Raw genomic sequence first — 24,478 nt, forward strand, 5'->3', positions numbered from 1 at the left:
GCAGTTATGTTCAAAGCGAAACAGATATGTTATATACATATATACACGCGACATAGGTACATATATATATTCACTTTTCTTACAAGTATTTCTAGTGTTAAGTATTCATGCGGATTCATGAAGTCACGACTGATCCAACTTGCAAAGCTAGAAACATTTCTAATGTCATTGTCGTCTCTCCTAAGTATGGATCAAAAAGACCGTCGCATATCGAGTAAGCGCGTTGAGCTTGCCAAAAATTTGTTGATACACCTAATATCAATTCCAGCCAATTCGCCCCAGTTCGCAAAAGGTATGACCACCGAGATGCTTCAACCTTAGTCATACGAAAGCCCCTGGAGGGAAAATGCCTTGATATTTCCACCTCACCTTCTTTCACGCAGTTTTGACTTCATTGCATGATTATCAAGAGGATAGTGCCTAGTTAGAACTCCTACCATTGCGGCGGTATAAACCTTGCTAAGAGCAAGTAATTCAATGCAACCGGCTTTCATATGACAGTTATGTTCAAAAATACGAAAGAAGCGATAAATATTTAACCAATAACGCCATAAAACGTTAATTTAATGCTATAAATCAAGCTTTTTTTATTATCTTTGTATTTGTATCTCATATACTACCTATACATAAATTTAAATGGCAATATGTATATAATGTTGTGCGTATATGTATACGCATCCAATAAAATTTAAATTCACTGAGCCGTGTGTCGATATTTTATGAAAGAAAAGTAAAAGACCTTCATTTATTATTTTATTATCTTAGAAAGTAAATCTTAAAAAATTTGGTCGACAAACGTCTAAAGCTAGTGAAAACCAAGTATAATACTTTGGAACCAAGCAAAGAAAACCTAAGAAATATTTAAATTAAATACTTATACTAACGTTTGGTATTTCCGCATTTTTATTAGTAATCTAAGCTTTTATTTAAAGCGATTCGTTCTTTAAGCTTTTTAACCTTAATGACTTGTGCACCATCTTACGTAACTTTAAACCCGCTGACTATTTTTTTCCTTAGAGGCTTAACGCTTCTAATTATTTACCTTATCTATATTTGCTTAATTTAACTACTTTCACTTATATAAAATTCCACTAACTTTATCTGATACATCGGAAAGAGATAATGATTATATTTATGGAATTATAACTGTAGATACTTTTTTAAATGTTTTCGCTTTTTAAGCTAAAGCTTTTATTTTTATCTCTCTTACACTTACTTTTTAAACTCTCTAGATTGAACTATTCCTAAGTAATTCGGCTTTTTAATAACAATACCAATTTTTTTTCTTTCCGGTCTGCACGGAAGTTAACAAAAGCTCACAACATATTGTCCAACACTAAGCTATTCGTTTAGCAGCTTTTTAAAAAGCTTCACATTTAACGCATGAACGAACGGTTAAAATTGAATTTATTATAGGTCTTCTGGATGTGGATAAATAAAGAAATGTTTGAAATCAACATTATCCAGTATTTTTTCGTTTTTATTTTTACTGTTGCGAATTTCTTTTTATAAGCCTTAAGTACTTATTTTGCTAGCAAGTCTTAAAAATATTAATATCCCGTTTATTATTTTGTTTCAAAAAGCACATTCCTAGAATCATCGTCGACGGTCGAAAAAAGATTGATTCCGTAGCCGCCAGTTTTTATCAAAATATCAATTTTGAAAATTTTCTTAAACACTCAAATACATGTTTAATAAATCCTGAAAGAGCGAAGTTCGATTCCCTTTTCCTTACTCCTGGAATAAATTGTAAAAATTAAGCCTTTTTAAGTGCTTCTTAAGGGTTTAAGGGGTTTACATATTCACTTGTGAATATCAAAAAATTTATTTGCTATGCATATAAATTGAATATAATATGCACTCATATATGTGAAAATATTCTTCCGATTTTTGAAGTTGATCTGGCAAATAGTTTCGGCGATATGCGCGTATTTAAAAAGGGTTATATGGATTTCAAAGGTTTAAAAAGGGGTATTATAACAATTTTTTTAATATATACAATCGGATATTTTATTTAAACATTTCGGCATATAAAAGATAAATATTTAAACAGTATATTGTGACATTTTTATTTTAAAATTCCGAAAACTCAGCCATAGGTACCTCATCTTCCTTGACGTCTCAAAAAAGAAAAAGATACTCTTGCCGTGGACAGCATAGCTCAATACTGGTATATCTAAAATCAAAAACCTAAAAAATGTTGGTTTGTAAGTGAATATATCTTGTTACTGTACGGAGGAAAAAAATTAAAAATATTTACCGACTTTAAACAAAAAAAGAAAAAAAATTGGTCCAATTTTCGCCATGTATTGGTTCAAAAAAATTAATGGTTATAAAAAAAAATCCATCGTGAAAGGACTAGATAATGTTCTTTCAAAGATGTGTGCAAAGTTTGAACAAAACCGACTTCCGAAGGGTCCATCGCTTCGAATTTTACACGTATCGATTTGAAATTTTAGGAGAATATTTTAAACTTATTATATTATATTATACGATTTAATAATGCATAACAAAAAACGATGTTTTGAAAATTTCAAACCCTCCAAATCGCTTAACTTGGTGTAATCCGCTCCCAAAACTTTAAACGCATTTTTCTTGAAACGCATTTTTTCAGAGTTGGCGAAGGAAATTTTTCCAAAACTTTGTAATTGAAGTTTTTATATTTTCTCTTTACTTATCGAAGTGCACCCCTTAGCTTATATATATATACATACAAACAAATTAAATAAGCATTGGCAGTTTATTCTTGAAAATGCTCAAAACATTGAACATTTTTAATATGTATATGTATGTTGTTTTAAATTACATACCATAGTACAATTAACATTTAGACATATATACTATAACTCTATGTTTATTTATATACTTATGTATGTACAAACTTATGTACTTAGTGTATTTATCTGCAAACAAGTAATCATGTAATATGTATATGTATGTATTCATGCGACTGTCTACACCAATTCAGCTATTATGCCTTTATGATAATATAATATTTCTGCAGGAAATGCAATATACATATGTATATGTATTTGTAGACCAAAGATGCGAGTTTTTCATCCAACATTTTTTAATTCAAGAATTCGCAACCCTGTTATAGACATGTACATACACATAACTATATGCGATTTCCATTAGTTATTACAATTTGCCTAAATTAGTTTACGATTATTATTTTTCTTCATTAAATTAACAAATGTGCCTATTAGTTAATTTTTTTTTTTCATTTGAAAACTAGACTAAAGTTGTCGAAAGCTCTATAACAAAAATATTTGTTGTAATAAGCGCTTTAACTGTTCAATGCCACATATTATAAATATAACTAAAATTTAATAGTTTCTGCTGCGAATATAAATATTAAGTCTATAAAAATATAAATACTTGTAGTTAATTATTAGCAACAAAAAATAAATTCAACTATAAACAATCTAGTCAATTCCTTTTTTCAATAATCCAAAGCTTTTAAGCTGCATACTTAAAAATAACAAGCTGTGTGACGGTATAAAGTACATTAGTAGTTAAACAATTTCATTTACTGCGACAATAGATCACGCCTTCACTTTTACTAGAGTTGTCTATTCTCACCCTAACGCTTCACACCGAATAAATTTGGTATTGATTTGATTTTCTTACGTGAACAATTCAAATAATCTTTATACATATCCGAGCGCAAATAACGGGAATATGAATCGCTCTTCATAAGGTGATAAACATGCGCAGCGGCCACATCGAAGCACCAGCGATTCGGACCATTCACGGCATTGACGGCCTCACGTGCCAATTCCACCGATTTCGAGTCGACATTCACCGGACAGGGTGCATCGGGTGCGAGAAACTCTTGCCAGATTTTGTGTATTGCTTCTTTGATTTCAGATTGTGGTAGTGTTTTCATCTGTTGCACTGACTCCCAAAACCTGTTCAATAGAATAGAGAATATTATTTGTAGTAATGGTTGTTTGTCTGCAATTTTATATTGACCGCTTACTTTAAATTCTCGCCACTGTACTCCTTTTCGAGAAATTTTGTGAATTGCTCACGTCCAACGGGATCGTTCAGTAGCTCACGTAAACTAAAGCCCCAGCGCTTTACATGACGTAACGGTACTTCTTTTCTGTAGGTGATAAATCAGTTTTTGGTATTATTATGAGATTTGTATTTGTATGTATTTTGTTTAGAAAACACTGAACAGTGTTTATTAGATTTGTCACGAATTTTGTAACATCCATAGGAAAACGTTCGAGTCCCCATAAATTGCAAACTTATGTACCCAAATAAGGCGTTGTGAGCGTAGCCCATTTAGTGATGCCCGTCTGTCAGTATATACGCGAACTAGTCCCTTAGTTTTTGAGATATCGATCTGAAATTTTGCCCACTTCCTTTTGTCCCTAAGAAGCTGCTCATTTGTGGTAACCACCGATATCCGATCACTATAGCTATAACTGCCATACAAAATGTCCGGTCAAAATCAAGTCTTTGTATGGAAGACTTTTGTATTTGACAAGATATCTTTACGAATTTTGACAGAGATTATTGCCTTAAACACCGCCACAATTTTTGAAGAAATTGTTTAGATCGGACTACTATAACATATAGCTACCATGCAAAGTCACCGATCAAAATCAAGTCTTTATATTAAAAATTTTTATATTTGACAATATACAATATCTTCCCGAAATTTATTCCGAGTGGACCACTATAGTATACTTCGTATTCAAAGTTAACGTTTTTTCTTGTTTTTTGTTTGAACATGTGAAATCGGTCCAAATTTCCATTAACATCGATATAAGATCTATTGATTACTACCGAATTCACCGAATAAACCTTTTTACTTATAATACCGCAATTACTTTTTTCTCAATACCCTTAACCATAACTACTTACGAGTTTCGTTCCGCATCCCACATTTCGGTGCTATCCGTTTGCCAAGGATTTGGCAACTCTGGTGATGTTATAAAGTAATCAAATTCATTGTATTGCTCGTAGTAGGCGACCAAACTGTGTTGTAAATATTAAAATTTGAAATTTAAGCAACAAACTATATTTAAACTGAATACTCCAATATGACTTACGCTTCGGCTGCCTTTGACACCTTTATTGTGCGCCGCTCGAGCTTTTGTTTGCGCAAACCAATCACACGCGTCACCTGCTCGACGGGATTCTTGGCCACAGCACCGCCGGAAGTGCCGCAGCCGTGACCGCCACGTCGATATGCTTTCTTTATATCGATTTCGGTTGTATTTACACAGCCTGGCATTGGTCGGTGCACATCCCAGAAGGCGCGCTCCTGTGAATCCAATACTTTGCGCTCGAGCTTATCACGTTTTTTGGCCACTTTGCTTTGTGACTCCGCCTATGGCAGAGTGAATAGAAATTATGCAAGGAAAATGTTAGATGTATATATGCTATCCACCTGCATGAATATGAATTCCCATTTGCGTGAGAACATCTTCTGAAGTTTGGCTAAGTTCTCCGCCTCGTAATCAGCCAATTCCAGTCGTGTTTTATTCTGCATCGTACGTTTGCACAGATACACGGCATAATCTGTGTTTTCAGGCTCCCAACAATTTGATGGCCAGAAATAGGGTGTTTGAAATCTGTGTGTGAAATTAAGTAAAATTTAGTATATACAATTTCTTATATAATATTTAAATTCAAGCATTTAATTGCATTTTAACTCACCTATAAAAGGTGCCATCGTTTTTCACAGTCAACTGATGATCATCGATGGGGAAAATGTAGCCGTGTGATGCAAGCAAATGCGCAAAATGCAATGCTTCCGTCACATCTTCAACATCTAAGTTCTTTAATATCCAAGCGACTAAATCTGCACCGGTAAAGACCGATGGCACTTTGCTCATAAACGCTTTGACAGTGCGCACCGCCACACCGGTAGATTCCGCTTGCATCTTCTCAATAATTGCTTCCATCTGTGGGTTTGCAAGAAAGCCATACTGCAGATTATGTTATAATTTCTTTAATAATCGGAATTTACGTTTGATTGAAATTAATACAATATTTACAAAAACTAATGAAGCAGTAAAATATTAGAAATTAAATCTGCTCTCTATTACCGCTTCATCTAAAAAATTCCTCACAGCATGCAGAGAAATTCTACAAATTGAGTTCCGCATATGTTTATATTTACTCTAATAAGTTCATATATATTTCTTATTAAAAGAAATTGTATCATCGATCGGTACTAAACGGCAAGGAACATGAAAGTTTGGCATTGTATAAATTACTCATACCACCCGTTGTCGTTAATAATAGCTCATATATGTATATGTATGAGTATATATTTGCATGTTTTATAAGAAATATGCTTTGTACCGATATGCATTAAACTAGCTTTTATATTAGGAAAACTTCATGTATATACTTTGCTAATCAATAGACAAAGTTATACGTTGTTGAAATGTTTTTATTTAAAAACCTACGAGGCGTATAAGTAATATCCTTGTATTGAAGTCACCCAAACTGTTGCTTTAAACCTGTCGAAATCCCTCCAAATCGTCATAAATGTTCGGACTTAAAATACTTTAAAACATATCATTAGTCAAAAATAGTATATTAACGTTGGTATCGTACGGTGTGAAAATGGGCAAAATCGAAATACAACCACACCTACTTTTCATGTAACACAGTTTAAAATTACGTCTAATTCCTTTATTTTACTGTATATAGAGCAAACATGAATAAAGTTATCGCAAGAAATCTTTATAAAAATAGTGCCCTTAAGGTATGACATCTAATGTCTAAAACTCGGACGAAATTACACCATAACTTATCTAGTATCCAGATATCATATATGTGAAGCTGAGTGCTTAAGAGTTTTTCCGAAAACAGCGGTCAATATCGAAGATAAACAATGAAACTTATAGCACGTACAGGTGCTAAAAATGACTAAAATTGGTTTCCGATGCCTCCATATACTTAATAAAAGGATTTTTAAAATCGGTTGACTTTATACTATATATAACGGGCAATATGTGATTTATCTTAATAAAACTCAGGAAGCATAATTTTCTGGAAACTATATATGGTTTATGTCAAAAATCGGCCCCATATACCTAATTTAAATATTTTCGATCTTTCGGTTGAATCATACCATATGTATCGAATAATGTGTGAGTTGTCTTCTTAAAATGAAAATATGTTCCCGTATATACTTGAGTTATGTATTTTAGTCCTGATGCTCATCTAGCCCCAATAGACACGTTATAGTGATTTCCATCCATTTTGACTATTCATCTGACTTTATAGCACTTATTTATGTTATGAAAACTTGATTTAAATATATCTTTCGCAAGAGTATAAATTGTTCGGTTACATCAGAGAATAGCTCTTTCTTCTTTGTTTAATTTTTATTTTTTATTTTTTTTTAATTTTTATTTTTTTTTTTTGGTTTAGCCCAAAAAACAGTACACTAATACGCTATGCTGCAAAATTTTATCCATTAAAGTTAAAACGTTAAACTGAAAATAAATAAATTATTAAACTAAAAGCGAAAGATATTAAGCAGAGAGATATGTACAAAAGCCAATTACTAATTCCTAAAATAGAAAATTTTAAATAAAAATAGCATAAGTATTTTTATATGTGAAATACGGAATTAATAAATTATCGTAAACTTTGCGAACTGAGCAATAACTTTTTTGTTAAATTCTATGCGGACAAAGTCGCGGTCACAGCTAGTAATGTTTGAGAATTATAACACATAAAAATACAGTTATACTATTTATTGCTCATACGCACAAGTATTTCCTCACTCCCTTGTCATTGATGACCGTCAACAGAAAACTAAAACCCTAGCGATTAGCCTTACATATGTATAAATTTTGGTTCGGTGAACTCGAATTGTTGGTGCTAAATCTGTTGAATATTTCAGCTATTCAGTACAACAAATAAACATACATATCTAATATCCGCTTAAACACTATCACTAATTGTTTATATGCATTCGTGTCTTTTTGTATTGTCGCTTTTTGATTACCTTTTTGTACACCATAATATTGGGCGCATCTTCGTTGCGACGCTGTTGTGGGTGATTTAGAATGGCGCCAGTGGTGAGTGAAGGCTTCGCTCCAGGCAGCGCAGTATGTGAGCCGTCCGCGCCGCCACCGCTGCCATTGCTGGCAGATGATTTCCCATGTTGAGCGCTTTGTTGTTGCTGTTGCTGATGATGATAATGACTGTTGCTCACACCTAAACCGGCACCGCCACTACCATTGGCAGTGTTGCCACCCACGGCAGCCGGCGTAGACATGCTGGTCACACTGCTGGTGCTGTTCGTACTCGACGTACACGTGCTATTGCTTGTGTTGCTGTTGGTGCTATTCACGCAGAAATTCACCTTTGGCGTTGAGGATGATGATATTGATGATGATGTGGTGGTGGTGGTGGTGCTGCTGGCTGCTATTGTTTTGCCGGTTGCAACTGTGGCGATGGCGGTGAGTTTGGCTGCATCGGTGGCAGCTCGTGTAACGCTTGCTGCAGTGAATGTTGTTGTGGTGCTTGCTGTAGTGTTATTGTTTTTTCTGCTGTTTTCGCTTTTGACAACAACATGTTCATTCATTGTGACACTTGTGGTGTCTGTAACGGTAGTTTTTTCGTTACACTTGGTGACTGCCGCCGCTTCAGCGCCTGCGGTAGTTTTGTCTGTTGTTGTTGTTGCAGTTGTGGGTGCTGGCGTTTCTACAGCTGTTACAGTTGTTATTGGTGTTGCTGATATATTTGCTATATTCATAGGTGTGGCAGGCTGTGGCGCAACGACGGGCGTAGTTACCGTTTTGGGCGTTGCTCCCTGCGGTGTGGTTGGCGTAACCGGTGTGGCCGGTGTTATTGTTGTGCATATAGCTGCCTCAACGGCCGTTGCAGGCGTCGCAGCTGTCGAAGAGTCATCTTCACTTGCCAATTCAATCGAAATTGTAACACTTGACAATTCTAATGGCTTTAAATTTGTTGCAGTTGTTGTTGTGATTGCGGTTTTCGCTGACACTTCATTACAATTATCGGTCGTTACGTTACTTGCTGTAAGAGTTTGCGCTGCATCCTCACCATTGTCACCCTCAAGCGCTATGCGTTGGCGTTGGCCCATCTCCTCAGCCCGAATCGGATTGTTTGCACTGGCGGCGCTTTCGGCAGCCGATTTCGCAGCCAAGACGATTGAAGTTTGCGTTTTGTCCACCTCTGAAGTCATCGTTACCATTTTTTCATTGATTAGGAGTTAGTGTGCTTGAAATCTCGCCGCACAAGTATACAAACCAACTATGTATGTATGGGTATATACATGCATACACACATATATCGAAAACAATTTCAATTCCTTTTAATTAATTATCACCGTTAAAATCACTTTCCATTTGTATTTCGTTTGACAAGTCTACACAAAGACATTTGCCGATTTGCAGCGCTGGGGATTGTATGAATTACACGCTACGATAACGGTTATACGCCAAATGACAGTATTAACGACCGCTCGCCGACCGACCGACCGACTGTCGCTACAAGGTGCACAGAGGGCAGCAAAAGCTAAAAAGGTCAGTCCGAACTGCCGTTGTCGGAGTTGTAGCCGTACGTAGGGAAAGCACTTTAACACACACACACACACTTACCTACATACACGCACACACATATGTACTCGTACACGCTCTGAGTGCGCAACACTTAAGACATTTTTTATTGGATATTTATTTTTATGGCCGCTGCTGTTGCATTTGTTGTTGCTGTTCAAAACAGCGGGGTTGGGTCGCAAGTAATTGCTGTGCTCTCTGCGTCAGCTACCTTTCACTCGGCGCTGTTCCTGTATGCGCATATATACTTGTATGTATGTAGCGTTTTTCTTCCTTTTTCCTTACGCACTCGTAGAAATTTTTCCGTATAGCCAATTATATGCAGACAATTTTACATTAACCTTTTGGTATATTCACTTTCAATGTAGTAACTTTTAATTTATTATTTAGTAATACGTTTTAGTTTCAATATTATTTCACATTTTAATACACAAAAGCTGACTGTTGTACCTATATTACAAGAGTTATGTATTAATATGTTGCACTGTTAGATATTTCCTCCTTTGCACACCACACATAAATTCGAAATGTCACTTTGCCACTCGAAGCTGCCTAACACTGGCAATGGCACCGCCACTACTCGTGCGCTGAGCTTACTCGTTTCCTCATTTCGGTTGGCATTCGTTTGCTCGTTGGTGGCGCTCCTTTCGTGTCACTTGTTCGTGGCAATTTGCTCATCGTTTATTAATGCCGATAAAGTTATTTTTGTAGGTTTCTCCATTGTTGTTGCCAATTTTATGGTGTGTGCTTCTTTCAAGTATTTTGCTTCAATAGTTTGCTCTCTGGCGGCAAATTTCCTGTTCTCTATTTGACTGCTTCCCGCTCTCGTTTGCGCGTCGGCGCTCTGTTTCTCCGTTAGCTGCTTGAACGGTGTTGCCACAAGCTGGAATTTCTTAGGTCGCTTAATAGTCAGATAAATATTTTGAAAAATATAGAAAATTTATGTGTTGCGTGGGTTAGTTAAAATTAGTTAAGGTTTTATCTAACTTTAACCCCTTAAGTGTCGGCTTGTAAGTCAGATAATAATCCTTTTTTGTGAATTATCTTTGAAAATGCATTTCATTCAATAAATACCCTACAAAAATGTACATTTACATTATTTAATGTACTCTAACGATTTGTGTTCAGTTTTTGAAAAATTTAGGATTACTTAGCTGATCCCCAAGAGGACCTTCAAAAAATGTTGTCTGTCGGTGAGGAAAGTTTTTTTAAATTAAATTTATCTCAAATCCAAAAACCCAAAAATAATTTTATTACTACAGATTAAAACAGGTAATGATTGAAGGATTGAAAATTTTAATTTTTCACCAAATGGCCACTTCCTAAACAAAGTCGTTTTTTGTGAAAAAATTTACATTTCAGTTTGGCTTAAAAAATCGAAATTTTATTATTTCGATCATTAGTTGATAAATATACAAGGTGTGTTCCAAAGTAAACAGTAAAAAAGTAAAAAAGTAAGCTCTAGTGGCGCCATTTATATGTCGACTAGTGCGTTAGAATCTGCTATCCTTTATCGACTTCCAGTAATAATTTCATGACATTTCATCTATTGGAAGTGAAGTTATCGTGTTTTAAGTTTCAGTATGTTTTTGTCAATGAAATTTGAAATTTTGTTTTAAAATTGGTAAAACTTTTACCGAAACGTTTCAACGCACGAGTGGTTTCAACGTGATCGTGAGGACATAAATGAGAAATGAGCCGAAATCCAAACAATCGCGCCACGTTAATGCGGTATTCTACCTTGGAATTTTGAAGCGTTTGGTGCGCCGTATTCGACATGTTCGGCCCGAATATCGCGAAGATCCTTTTTCTAAAATTCACAAGTCAAAGAAACGATTAGCTGACGTAGGCGTAACTCATGATTTTAGATGTAATCGATTTCGCAAAAATCTTGGAATAATGCATGAGTACAGCATGCAGCTATCAGTTTTTATTTTTTCCAAAATTTTCATAGGTCGTAAATACATTTTCTTATTAAATTTTCTATTTGATGTTAAATAAAAACTTAGGTTGGGTTATAACCTTGAAATGATCTCTAGGTACCTGGATATACCATACAAGTATATCTATATATACAATAATATACCTTCTATAATTGCTAATCGATTTATTTCTCATTTGCCAGTCACCGACTCGACTAGAATTTTATTGAAACACTGGTAGTCTGTGTAAAATGGGAGGGTACTCTCAAAATTGATCCTAAATACTGCATTATTAATAATTAAATTTTTCTGCAAAAAGTATTCCCAAGCATATTATTCCGGATATCTCAATTAGTATTTATATTTTTGGTTAACTTAAGGACTAACGTACTACTGATGCATTCTTAGCTTATAAAGCGATTTATTAGTGATTCGGAACTGTTATCGCAAAGAAAATTTACTCGTATAAATTAGAGTTAAGCCTTTTTAAATAAAAAAATAGTTTTAATTTTCTATTATTATTAATTTTTTGAAAACATAATCTGGCAACACAGCATCAACTGCTGTTGAATAAAATTCTCATGGATGTGAGTATGTCCCAAGTATTTGGTTTGAATTGATTTTTACGCTCTTTTTCACACAGTTCATCGCAAACAGAGAGCGTTGAGCAAGCAAAATACAATAGTTGTGCGCATGCGTCATTTGGTGAGCCTAGGACAAAAATAGCATAATTGGCATGAAAGGATGACTAAATGACTAACCGATTAATTGAAGCGGAATGAAAGAATGGTCAAGTGGATGACTGATTACCGCTCCGTTGGGCTGATGTTAAGTTCGAGTGACTGCAAATGGTTGGCCGCATCGATCAACGACGGGTGTGCTAATGTTTGATAAGCACATGACTACAAATATGCTTTTGTTAATTTTAAGTAGTGGCTTCAGTGTGTGCTGATATTTTCGGCTGTGAGCATTTTAAGTACTTACGACTATTTAATGCCAATATATCCTATCATTACTCAATTTAATATTTTATGTACTTTTGAGGTATCAACAATGTTACTGACTAATTTGGATTTATAAATCTGAAATATTTTTTTTCTGACGACAAATACTCTGTTTTATTTTTTGAAAAGGCAGATAGGCAGTAATTCTTTTGTTTTAATGGCCGTAAACTTTTGTGTGAGGCCAACCGTGTTATCATTATTAAGCTGTATGTTTCCTTGTAACCCAAGCGATTGGCTACGTAGGCAAATTATCATAAAATATTTCCGCCATCGGTTCTCGAGCTAAAAATTAAAAATTAAGAATTTTTTTTAGTCTAGAAATATATATTTTGTAGATATAACGAGAATGAATAACGGTATTGGAAATTAAAGGATAGTTGCAGAAGACGTTACTCTTTCATAAGACACCTTAATGACAGCGATCGGTCTATAAATCCGGGAGCTATTCAAGAAAATATTTGACCTCTACTATTCGGTTTTGCGCGCCTGGTACACATCTCAAATTTTTGCATTCAGATAAGAAAATTTCCGTTGCACATCATCACCTACACCAATAACACACAAAAATCAATGACGCACACAAAAATCAATGCTTATTGCAGAAACCATGTATGTATATATTTTTAGTAAAAATCAAAGTTCCAACATGTGTCCAAATAGATATTATCAAAGTAAAAAATGCAATAACGTCTTTTATTTAATTATTTTTGACAGAAAACAAAAGCGGTATGACTACAATTTTACTATTACATTTTTCTTCTATTTTTCCAATTTTATTTTTTTTTATATATCTATATTTTTTTAATTATTTATAAATTTTTTCAAAAGTCCTCTCAAAGCACTTTTATTTGACACCAAAATCATTAAAATCGGTGAAGATTTGCTCAAATTACGGAAAAAAAACATTTCTGGTCACTCTACCATGTTTCCTCATTTTTCACTAAATTCACAAACATCAAATTCTACCAGGCGACTATAAACGCCAGCGGGTCACTGCGGCAAAAAATAAGTCAATTTCTGTTGCATACCTCAAAGGCGCACACGCAACACAAGCAAGTGGTGGGTAATATAGTGCTTGGCATATTCGCTATAACTTTGGAAAAACTGAATCGATTTCAATGATTTTGGTGGCAAATGAAAGGTAATTGCTACGAAAAAATATTACTTATACGCAAATACTGTCCTGTCACACGTTGGCTTGGCAATTTAGTTAGAAAGAAGCTATTCGAGAATATGCACTACAGTTGAGTGCGTTGAAGTAGAAATGATGTCGTTTAACAGAATATACTTACTAAGTGTATGTTCAGTGTTAGGTAACACGAAGATCATTTCATCTCGTTTTGCAAATATAAAATTTTCAGTTTTTATTATATAGTTAAACGTTCACATTTGCTACTAAAATATTTCTTTGATTTCTGGTTTGTTAATATTTACTAGTTTGTGATTGTGTAGCTGCACGCTTGCCCTTTCATTTGGTGCTTGAATGATTGAAATTGGTGCCGAATTGTTGGAGTTATTCCTGAAAACGTGGCAGCAGTCTCTACTTCCGGGTGTCCTGCATCCGGCGGTAAGGCAGGCCTCGTTGCGCCTTTAAGTAGGCTATAAGAAATAATAAATTTTAACCGGCAGCTAACTACTGGGCCATTTTGCGCGCCTGCTGCAAATTGATGATTTGAAGCGAAAAATTCGTAGGGCCCCTTGTCGCTGGGGTGACCAGATTATATTTTTGCGCAATTTTAGTTCAAGGCTTGCTGGTTGCTTTTTTTTGGTATCGTGGATGTAGTTTATGATTAATTAATTAATACAAACATTTTGATATATTTACATATAACTTTTTTCTTTTTAAGATTTTGCCCAACTTTTTTGAAGTGCAACAATTTCAAGATTTTTTTTATGTTCTTTATTGAATTAGTTTTTAGTCTCTAACATTAGAAAAAGATTTTAATTTCTTTTATAATTTATTTCTTAATTTTGTATTTGCTATATACATATGTCAGCGGCATCGTGAGTATTTATGAGTGTTTTCTTGGTTAAAGGATGGGATGATTATACTTACACTTTCCTTTTTCCAGCATTATTAAACACTATTTATTTAATTAGTTGTAATTAAACTATATATTTAATTAATATATATTTAAGTAAATTTTAAGCACATTGATGATAAAACAAGCACTTTTTTTACATATCGTTCGTTTTTATATAAATTAACTTAATATTATTTATGTTAGAATATGACATTTAAGCAGATGGTTTTTAGTTTTTTAGGCATACCATGTATTTGCTTAAAACTAAATTTCTAAATAAAGTTAAAAGTAAATTAAAAATTTTTTTGTCTTTTTAGTTGTATGTGTTTATACATGCAAAAATCTATTATCTTCTTAATTATCAACACAAAACTGCCATTTCTCAAAATAATGGCATGGTTATGTTATATTATGTGAATTTTCTTATTACTTCTATTACTTATTCTAACTAAAAGTAATTGGTGTTGTATAAATATTTAAATATGTATGCTTAATAAATTCTTGTTATTTTCTGAGCGATAATACTTTATCGAATCTATTTAATTAGTTTGCTTGCTTAATTAATTTAATTTTGTTTACAAAATATCTTATAGTTAAACAATATTTTTAGTACAAGCTTTTAGTGAAATTATAAACTAAGAAATGTGATAGAAGTAAAGAGTATTTCAAAATATTCAACTTTATTTAACGTGTTTCGTTAAAATATCACTAACAAGTATATATGAAATAGTGTTTTTACATTCAACTATGTATTTCTTTATATAGTTAAGTATAATCGGGTTTCTTAGCTTTATAATGATAGATATGGTATTGATATACGTTTATAGTTATCAATACATCCTTGGTGAATACGGTTTGTATACTTTCATTTTTGTTCTCTGGCAATCTGAAAAGATATGATATTTTGCTGTGTCGAATAACCATGGAATATCACAACATTTCTCTCATCTGTTTTTGACTTTATTTCTTTAGTTTTTTATTTTTAAAACTAAAGCACAACTTATTCTTCGCTTTCGATTCGCACAGGCAATGCTGCCAAGTTTACTGCGGACTGTTTCCAATGCTGGCATTTAGTTAATTTTTTGCTTGTTTGTTACGCCACTTTTTTAACCCTCACGAATGGAAGGCGATTATTATTGAAATAACTTTTCGAAGAGAATATAGATGTAAGTAAGATATATAAAATGGTAGCTAATCAAAACTTCATTGAAAATTCATTTTTTTAGTGTGGTGGACACAATTTTTAGATTAAATCACAAAATGTTTTTTGATTATACAAGTAGTACAGAGTGTTCAAAGTGCCCGAAATAATGTAAACAATTTGCAAAAAACTCAATTAATGGTAAAAAATAGTTTCAATTAAGATATTGTTTTTCGTTTAGAAATGCGTTCTACGAACTTATTTTCGGAAGAAAGTCCTTTAATTTATATTTATTTTTCTTTCTCCGCCGAAAAAGAAAAGGACTATGCGATTATTCCAATACAATATATATCTCTTTTATCAGAACCAATATTACAATATTTAATCGTTACTTTAAAAAAATTATGTATTTACAAAAAAACAAAAAAAAAAAAAAATTGAAAGAGTCTGTTTTCTTATTTATACTATATTTCACATATTTGTACCTAGTTTATGATTACTAAAGTACTTAGAATTAGTTGTAGATCCAAATCTTGTTTTTTAGTTCCATTAAAAAATTAGTAAACAGTTCAACATTAATGTTTGTTATTCAAAAATAATTATATATATTTTTTAACAGTCATAAATCGCACAGCCCTTTAATTCAAAACCTTTTGTATAAAATTAAATGGACGATTTTTCCTGATTCGAATTTTTAAGAAAGAAAGCAGTCCGAAGGATGGGTCCAGAAATTTCAAAGAATAAGAAACATCTCAGAATGGTGCTAATATAATCTATAAAGCTAAATTTTTTTTTCAGAGTCGAATTATTGTAGTTATAAAAAGTATTGATATGTAACTTTTTGATATTATTGCATCAAAATTTCTGATGCAGGAATGTTGGCCAAACGATGGAACAGGTAACGAAGATTTTCAAAAAATATTTCCGATAACGTTTAGCGAGATAAAAAACTCTTCCCAGTGCTGGACACTTCTGGATGGCTGGTAGAAATGTTCGATTTAACTACCAAAATCTGTTATGTTTTGCTGGGCTGTTTAATGGCTGTGAATGGAAAGCCCTTATACTTTTTGGCAGGCATAAAAGTATTACAAATGGAATAATATTGGAAAGATAAATTTCATAAAAGCTTGAGTCAATATATATAAAATTAAATGTTTGTCTGTGTGTCCTTTATAGAGACGTAAACTATGCTTTTGATCATGTGTTGATCCTTGGCAAAGTTGTTGTGTATGAGCCAAAGAAGGATTTTGAGTTGGTACGACCAATTTTTGATAGATGGCGCCAGTGTCATTCCTATTGTGAAATTTATGTCGGCACACATTGAACAGACAATCGCTGTGCTTTTGCTGGATCCAGTGCACATCGAGTGTAAATTGAGGCAAAAAGAATATCAGCTGATTCTGGGCGCGCATGGTACAGCTAGAAAACTATAAAATGTGATGGAAGTGTTCATAATATTCGTGCAAAACTTGTAAAAATAAATGGTGTGATAATGGAATGATAATTTCTTCCTTCAGGGTTTTTGGACAGTGAAATAGTTAAACTATAATAAAAATAGATCTCTTCTAATAAAAAGTCATTCACTTTGACTAACATACTGGAGCATTTTTCTACAGATTTTGAGTAAAGTGCAGTTAGAAAACATTTTTGCAATAGAGCAGAAAATATAAGAAATAATTTTCTATAAATTATGATGAAAGATGAAGCAAGCAACAAAGGTATAGTTTTAGAGTGTATAAGGTAATTCGGACAGCTGAAATCGATACACTTAGAATGCAGCAAATCATAATTAAGACACAATGCATAATAAGTTAACTAAGGGAAATTTTGCTAGGATAAATGTGAATGAAATTTTTTATTTACTTATAAATTTTGTGTAAAATTTTGACTAATTTAGTTTTGTTGTGTCTTTATTATGGTTTGTCTGGATCTCGAATTCCTTAATTAAGAATGTAGCTGTCATTATAATATAGAGATAATTAAAGAAAAAATATACGAATCACTCATAGATAATCACCAAAATATGTGTTGAAACAAACTTGAATGTGTCAGTATTATTTGGAAATAATATTGATACACTTCCCTACTACCTACGATTCCTACAACAAACAAGCACCAACGCTGTGACAGCTTAAAACGCTTACAATTTGGCTTGCGCTCCGCTAGGTTTTGCCGCGGCTGTTAATTGGAGAAGTACAATTTGCTTAGTATTAATGAGCAATACGCAGATAGGCAAGTTGGCGGGCAAACAAATACATATACATACATACGAATGTTGGTGCAACGCAAACCGTTAAGATAGGCATACGTAAAAGCGAAAACAGTTGCACGCACAGCAATGCACAAGTGCTCATTCAATCATACAAGCACTCCATCAAACAGCCACTCAGCCAGACACACGCGCGCTGCGTGGCCGTCCGCTGACACTTACACCACAAATCAAACCTTTTTTAGCTTTGCCGCTTTTCCTATCACCGCCACTTTTTGTTTAGTGATTAACATTACCGTTATTGCTGCGCGTTGGCGTTTTCGTATTTGAATTTGCAGTCGCTTTGACGCCCTCATCGCTACGACTTTGGCTGCCGTTGCTGCTGTCATCATTGTTATTTTTGTTTTCGTTGTTGCTATTGTTGTTGTTGTTGTTATTATTTTCATTATTACTTCTACCACTACCGTTGCTGTTATTGGAACGCCGATATTTCGGCGCTATGTAATAGAGGCCGTCCTGCTCACCCGTCGCGGCCAGTTGCGGCGGCAGGCGCTGAAAGCCGTTAGATCGATATATCGGTGAATAGACTTGTGGTCGTACCACTTGTGGATGTGAAATGTATTCACTGTCTGGATTGATGGGCGGCAATGGCTGCCGGTAGTTGACCAAAATGTCACGATGCAGTGGAATTTGTGGTTGATATTGACGTGGTGGCGGCAATTGCTGTTGTTGTTGCTGTCGTTGCTGTTGTTGTTGTAGTTGTGGTGGCGCATAGTATTGCGCTTGGTGTGAAAGTGCTGGACCTGGTGGTTGTTGTGGCGCTGTATAACGTTGTAATTGCGGCGAAAAAGGACCTTGCGGTAATGCTGGTTGATAGGGATTAATATATTCCGCGTCTGGATTGAGCGGCGGTCGATTTGGTGCGTAATTCACATATGTATCATTCTCTAAACTCCACAGTGTTTGTGGTTGTTGCTGTGGCTGCTGATAATTAGACTGTGGCGGTTGCCGATAATTGATGACGCGCCGTTGTTGGAAGGGCTCCTCATAGAAGCGATTGTTTTGTCGTGCATGCAGCGCCGGACCACCATAATAGTAGCCATTCAAGCCGCGTTGTTTCGGGGCGAATGCGACTGGTGGCCGCTCAATGCGTTGATACTGCGGCGGTTGCGTGTACTCGTTCAGCTCTTGTTGTTGATTCAATGAAACCCAAGGTGTTTGCGTGGTGACGTGTGTGCGCTGGTTACCTTGGTATTGACGCAGTTCTGGTTCGGCTGAGCGGTATTCGGCTAGAAGTGGTGTTTGCTGTAAATATTTAGCGCCCAAGCGCAACTTTTTCGAACGCCCTTGTGATAGAGGCGCTATTTGTTGGTAAGGCGTATCGGGTTGTATTGGCACGAGTGTGGTGGTCGACTGATAACGCGCTTGTTGCTGTGGTTGTGAGTATTGGTCTTCTTGTTGTTGTTGCTGCTGCAACTGCGCATTCGTTTTCTCAACGTTAATGGCTTGGAAAGAATTCTCGTCGTTCACCGGTGGACTATAGGTGACCATTGGTTTGAAGGGTGCTTCATCATATTCGGCTGGTGGTTGAAAGTCTTCAGCGCCCGCTGTAGGTTGCGCCGGTTCCAAATTCTTTGTTGCATCGAAATTGAACTCGTATATAGGTTTGGCTTTTGGTGTGCGTGGTATGTTGTTGTCACGCAGCTGTTGGTTTTGGTAGTAACGCAGTGTTTCGCGTATCGCATTTACCTCTTCTTCAAAGTTCTCCAGCGGACGTGGTTTGTAGACAGTTGGTTCGATCGGCACTTGTGGTGGTCGCTTGTATCGCACCGCGTCCGGTTTAGGTGTGATGTAGACCACATCTTGTGGCAGGTATGGACGTTGTGGCTGCAACTGCGGCGGCAAGAAGTTGCGTTGGTTTTGCGGCTGTGATTTGAAGGGCCGTTTGCTGGTTGCATATAATTTGATTGGTTTAGCTAGTGCCGGCTTTTCGGTAGTGGAGAGGAAATCATCGATAACATTAGTGGTAACACCATTAGGCTGACGTTTAGCCTCGAAGTATTCATAGTAGATGGGGTTGGATTTCGAAAGTGGTGCTTGGTTATTACGCGGTGTGGTTGATTCATAAGCGATGGCATTCGGGCGCGATTGTGGATATTTGTGGGACGGAAAGATGGGTATATGTACTGCCACTGGCACAGGTATAGCGTGAATGATACCCGGTGGCGACGCGGTCGGTGCGGGCGCCGGTGGTGCTGGCGGTTGTTTACTTGGCTGCACATGTTGTACAGCATGTGGTGGCTCTGGTGTAATGATAATTGTTTTGGGAGAATACTGATGTATTTTCGTGATAACTTTTGGCCGATAGGGCGCCTCAGTTGTGGTTGAGGTGGTTGTTGTTGAAGTAGTTGTTGTGCTTGTTGTGGTAGTTGTTGTACTCGTAGTGGGTGAAGGTGTGCCATAACCGCGATGTCTTGAAGGCGTATGAACTTTCTCGGGTTTCTCCAAACGACTAAACTGATTGGCGGGTGGCGGTAGTACTATTCCTGGCACTAATGGACCCGGCGGCACTGGATTTGTGTAGTTACTTTTATAGACAAAAGTATATGCGGGCGGGTAGTACAATGATGGATCATCTTCATCGAAATAATCGGTACCATTCGAATTGTCTAACGAACCGTTATGTGAAAAAGTAAATGGACCCAGATTTGGGTATGAAATGGGTCGTGCATTATTCAAGAAGGGATTCACGAAAGTTTGGTTGTGATATAGCCACGGCGGTGAGGGTGCCGGGTAGTTGTAACCCGGTTCACCTTTCGCAACATCTTGAGCCGATCCCGGCCGGGTAAGAAGATTTTTCTCGTTGTCACTATCACTTTCGGTTGATGGGTAGTTGGCTTCCGCGCCGGCGGTATAAACTGGTATCGATTCGTTAGCGATCGGATAGACGACCGTGAATTTATTATTTCCGATAAACTGTAGTGGCCCATTCTCCTCGAGCTGGACGGGAAATGGTGGCGGGACTTTTGGATTCGGTGGAATTTTGATTTGTCGACCGGGTGCATCGTAATCGTCGATGGGAGGCCACGGTTCATCCGGTTCGCCCTCATTGAGATTACCACCCTTGATTACAAGCAAATGATCCTCAGCCAGCCAAATGTCCTCTTCATTGAGACCACCAAAAGTGCGTTCATTATCTATGGGTGTCTCCTTATTCGGTAAGTAGCTAATAACACCAGGTCTTTTGGGCGGTCGACGAAATATTTCTTTTTCGATAAGCCCATACTTGCCGTCACGTACTTGATCAGACAGTGTCTTCTTTGATTCGTCTTTACTTTTCTTCGACTTAACGGTGTTTTCTTTGCCTGAGCCGGCACTAAGGCGCAAGATACCGTTATCCCAACTATCGAAATCGCCGTCATCTTCCAACAATGCTTCATCATCGGTATTATCATCATCATTCAACGTGGTGTCTTTGCGATCGGTTTTTGTTAGAAATGACGTTGCTGTTGTAGTTGCAGCTGTATTCGTTGGCGTGACAGCAGTTGTACTTACTTTTGTTAAACGATACGAACTACTCATGGCCAGTTGTCCTCCTTTGGTACGCACGTATTGATATGGCGGCTTATGAGTTGTTGAATTACTAGTTGTGCTGTTTGCCGTGATGGCGGAAACCTGATAGGTGGAACGTCCTTCTGCGTTTTGAATGTGACCCGCTACAAGACGATGGATCATGCGTGGTCTGAAATGAACAATGAATAGTGACAAAAGTATACACAACATATAAGGAACCCAATATTGTTAACATCCATCCAAGAAGTGTGATGTAAACAAATTTTTGATGGTATAGAAACGCCAATATTACGAATCACCTGGTTCTTGCAACTCTTTAATATCTTGCGCCCCAGGAAGACTTTGTCCTTTATTAGGTTTAATGTGCATATCTAATAAACCACTTAAGCCAAATTAACAAAATTTTCTCAGTACAAATGTTTTTGTTATCCCCTATGACCGTGAATAGGAGTAAATAGGAAAATCATCTAAACTACTAAAAGTGCGATAAATCAATAAATAAATGCGTTAGAGACATTAAGTTTTATACTCGAGATGGTGCGAGAAGGTTTTATAGGAGCCGTTGTCAAAACTGGACGATGGGCGTAACACCACCCATCTTTAGGTGAAATCACATATCTCCAGACCTACTCGACCAATTTCAACCAAATTTGGTACCTCACATTATTCTGACATTCCTATGTTTTAACAGTACGAAAATTGCCGAAATTGCGATACAATCACGCCTACTTTCTATATAACACAATTTTAAGTTCCATCTAATTCTTTCACTTTCCAGTGTACGAATCAAACACCAATAAATATATTGGCATACAACTTTGCACGAGTAATGCGTTAAAGGTTTGTCACCTTATGATCAAAAATTGTCAAAATGGCACTACAACTGTTCAAGTTCCCTGATACCGAATATGTGGATGCCAGTTCCTATTACGAGCTTTTTACCAAAAATATCGATCAAGCTGTAAAAAGTCAAGCTGTCGAAAGTAGGGTATGAAACATCTATTAACAATTCGATATAAGTATACAGGAGGTATGTGTTTACTACATACGAGCACTTATATTGATGAGCCCTTACAAACAACCTTTAGTAGCACAATAACCCAACCTTCAATAGCCTGGTATACCCGGGTTCGCAGAGATGCTTTTTGCTTGCGTCGGTGCTATCACTTAATTTCAGATGAAATCTTATTTCACTTTGATACGTGGCAACACCCCGCTTATTAAGCATAGCTTTGAAATCGTCGATTTATTTTCCTTTAAAGCCCGGAACTAGAGCTGATTATTAAAGCGTTAAATTCGCATTCACCCGTTTACAATGATAACGCTTGACCCGCAATTGCCCCAACTGCCCACTATTATTACAAATCATGTGTACAACCAAAACAATGAAGCGCTAGCTGCCTGTAAATCTAAACTAAACTAAATGCAAATCGTAAATCGCCAATCATTTTGAGTTTCGTACGTCTGTTTGTTTGCTAAAAATAAATATGTAGGAAAAAGGCAACTCACGATTTTGGTGTCTGCGGCAGACGCGTCGAATTCGCCGTGCCAGCACCATTGTTGTCTGTCTGCAGTGTTGGCGTTTCGCGTTGCACGTTGGTTCGCGCCGCAAAGTTGGCGATTTGTTTTGACTGGCGCTGTAGTGGCGGCTGCTGGTGATGATTCGTCATCGCAACGCTTGGTTTGGAATCAATTGATGACGTTGTACGTAAAGCGCCGCTGCTAGAAGTATTTGTTATTGTAGACGTCACAGATGGCGACAATGAAGCCGTTGCTGGCACTTTAGCTGCGCTTGCCACAGCGCTCGTGCGCGCTACATTGTCGTTGGCATTTTGATAATTGCTATTGTTACTGCCTGGTTGTTGTTGGCCAGCATTATTGTTGTTGTTCTTGTGTGCGACACGCTTTATTTGGCGGCTGTCAATTTGTTTGTTTGTCTTGTTGGCATCAACACTCCTACCGACCGGCGCCACTGCATCTGCATTGGCATTTTGTAAGCTTTGCGTCGCTGCCGCGCTCAGAAAACTACGATTTTGGCGCACATTTGTTGGCGCGCTCTCATCAGCGCCGCGTGTCGGGCGGCGTATTGATGGCGGTGTCGTTACTGTAGCGGCTTTGAAGTTGGGCGCCGCACGACGCGCTGTTTGCGCAAATGACTGCTGCTTCGGCGCGCTGACTGTTGCAGATTTGATGGTTGTTGTTTTTGTTCTTGCTGTCGGATGCGTCATCACCGTGGTAGGGCGCGGTGTGCGCATGAGTCGCGGCGCACGCAACGATGGTGGCTGTTGTGTTGTTGTCGACGTTGTACGCTTATTAATATGAGCGGAAGTTGTCTGCTTCCCTTCCGCTGCTGCGTCAACCATATTTTGACTGTGTTGTGTTAGGAACAACAACAGCAATAGCAACGGAAGTAACGTGATGAGCTGCAAGGTCAACGACTTCATCTGCAAGCAAACGCAAAAGCAACAACAGCAAAATGAGTGAAGTGCAAGTGCAACGGTAAAAATCCATAATGAATTTAATCATATAAATTAAGTGATTTGGGGTTTAGGTTTTTTCATGTGCACCATTATACCTGTTAAGTGTGTGTGTTTGTGTTATATTTATATGTGGCATATAATTTTGCTTAACTAAATAATATGTACATAGATCGTGCAACAATTTGCTGCAAACAACATCTACCGATTTTAAGCGCGTGTTTCAAACCATCTCTTACAACAATAATAAAAATCGTAAATAAATCTGAAAACTTCCCCTCTTACCACCCTCTTTGCCTATGTCTTCGTAAACAACTTATGCTTAGCCGTTATTGGCGCGAATCGTGCAGCGCGCCGAAACGATTTATGGTAATTAGCTGTAATGGATTCCACCATCCAACTATTCATGCAACCACTTGGGCATCTATAAGCGCTGGGGCTGTGCTGGTGGTTGTCTGCCTCAAATTACCAGACAGAGCGCTGTTGTTGCTGTTGCTCATCTCTTATGCTCGGTCAAACGCTGCAGTATTTTTTGGCCTGCCTGTGGATACATGTT

General features: G+C 36.5%; 2 protein-coding genes across 6 annotated transcripts in view; both read right to left on the reverse strand.

Moving 5' to 3' along the window:
- Positions 1-2,721: 2,721 nt before the first annotated feature.
- On the reverse strand, positions 2,722-10,595 carry RSG7 (Regulator of G-protein signaling 7). 2 transcript variants are annotated; one of them, XM_036365855.2, is made up of 7 exons: positions 7,994-10,595; positions 5,680-5,927; positions 5,411-5,594; positions 5,070-5,350; positions 4,882-4,995; positions 3,986-4,111; positions 2,722-3,914 (listed from the first exon to the last, which is right to left on the reverse strand). In XM_036365855.2, exons 1-7 carry the CDS (start codon positions 9,206-9,208, stop codon positions 3,587-3,589), a joined length of 2,496 nt encoding a protein of 831 aa, XP_036221748.2. In that variant the 5' UTR covers positions 9,209-10,595; the 3' UTR covers positions 2,722-3,586. The 2 variants fall into 2 exon arrangements, with proteins under 2 accessions (XP_036221748.2, XP_014092657.2); XM_014237182.3 differs by having other exon boundaries at positions 5,680-5,951.
- Positions 10,596-14,585: 3,990 nt separating this feature from the next.
- The window catches only part of LOC106619186 (mucin-5AC), a 125,932-nt gene continuing 116,039 nt past the window's right edge, over positions 14,586-24,478 (reverse strand). For all 4 annotated transcript variants that reach the window (XM_070109418.1, XM_070109417.1, XM_070109419.1 and 1 more), the window contains 2 exons: positions 22,955-23,889; positions 14,586-21,614 (listed from right to left, as the gene is read on the reverse strand). In XM_070109418.1, the coding sequence (XP_069965519.1) occupies positions 18,152-21,614; positions 22,955-23,889 (4,398 nt within the window). In that variant the 3' untranslated portion in view covers positions 14,586-18,151. The remainder of the gene's footprint in view (positions 21,615-22,954; positions 23,890-24,478) is intronic.

Source organism: Bactrocera oleae, chromosome 5, assembly GCF_042242935.1.
Source record: "Bactrocera oleae isolate idBacOlea1 chromosome 5, idBacOlea1, whole genome shotgun sequence".
NCBI lineage: Eukaryota > Metazoa > Arthropoda > Insecta > Diptera > Tephritidae > Bactrocera > Bactrocera oleae.

Bases quoted from the DNA above. Each gene is read 5' to 3' on its own strand.
- RSG7 (XM_014237182.3), bottom strand. From the start codon at position 9,208: ATGGTAACGATGACTTCAGAGGTGGACAAAACGCAAACTTCAATCGTC. The intron at 5,952-7,993 runs GTAATCAAAAAG...CATAATCTGCAG, and splicing joins ATATTATGGTGTACAAAAAG to TATGGCTTTCTTGCAAACCC. The intron at 3,915-3,985 runs GTAAGCGGTCAA...TCTATTGAACAG, and splicing joins TACAGTGGCGAGAATTTAAA to GTTTTGGGAGTCAGTGCAAC.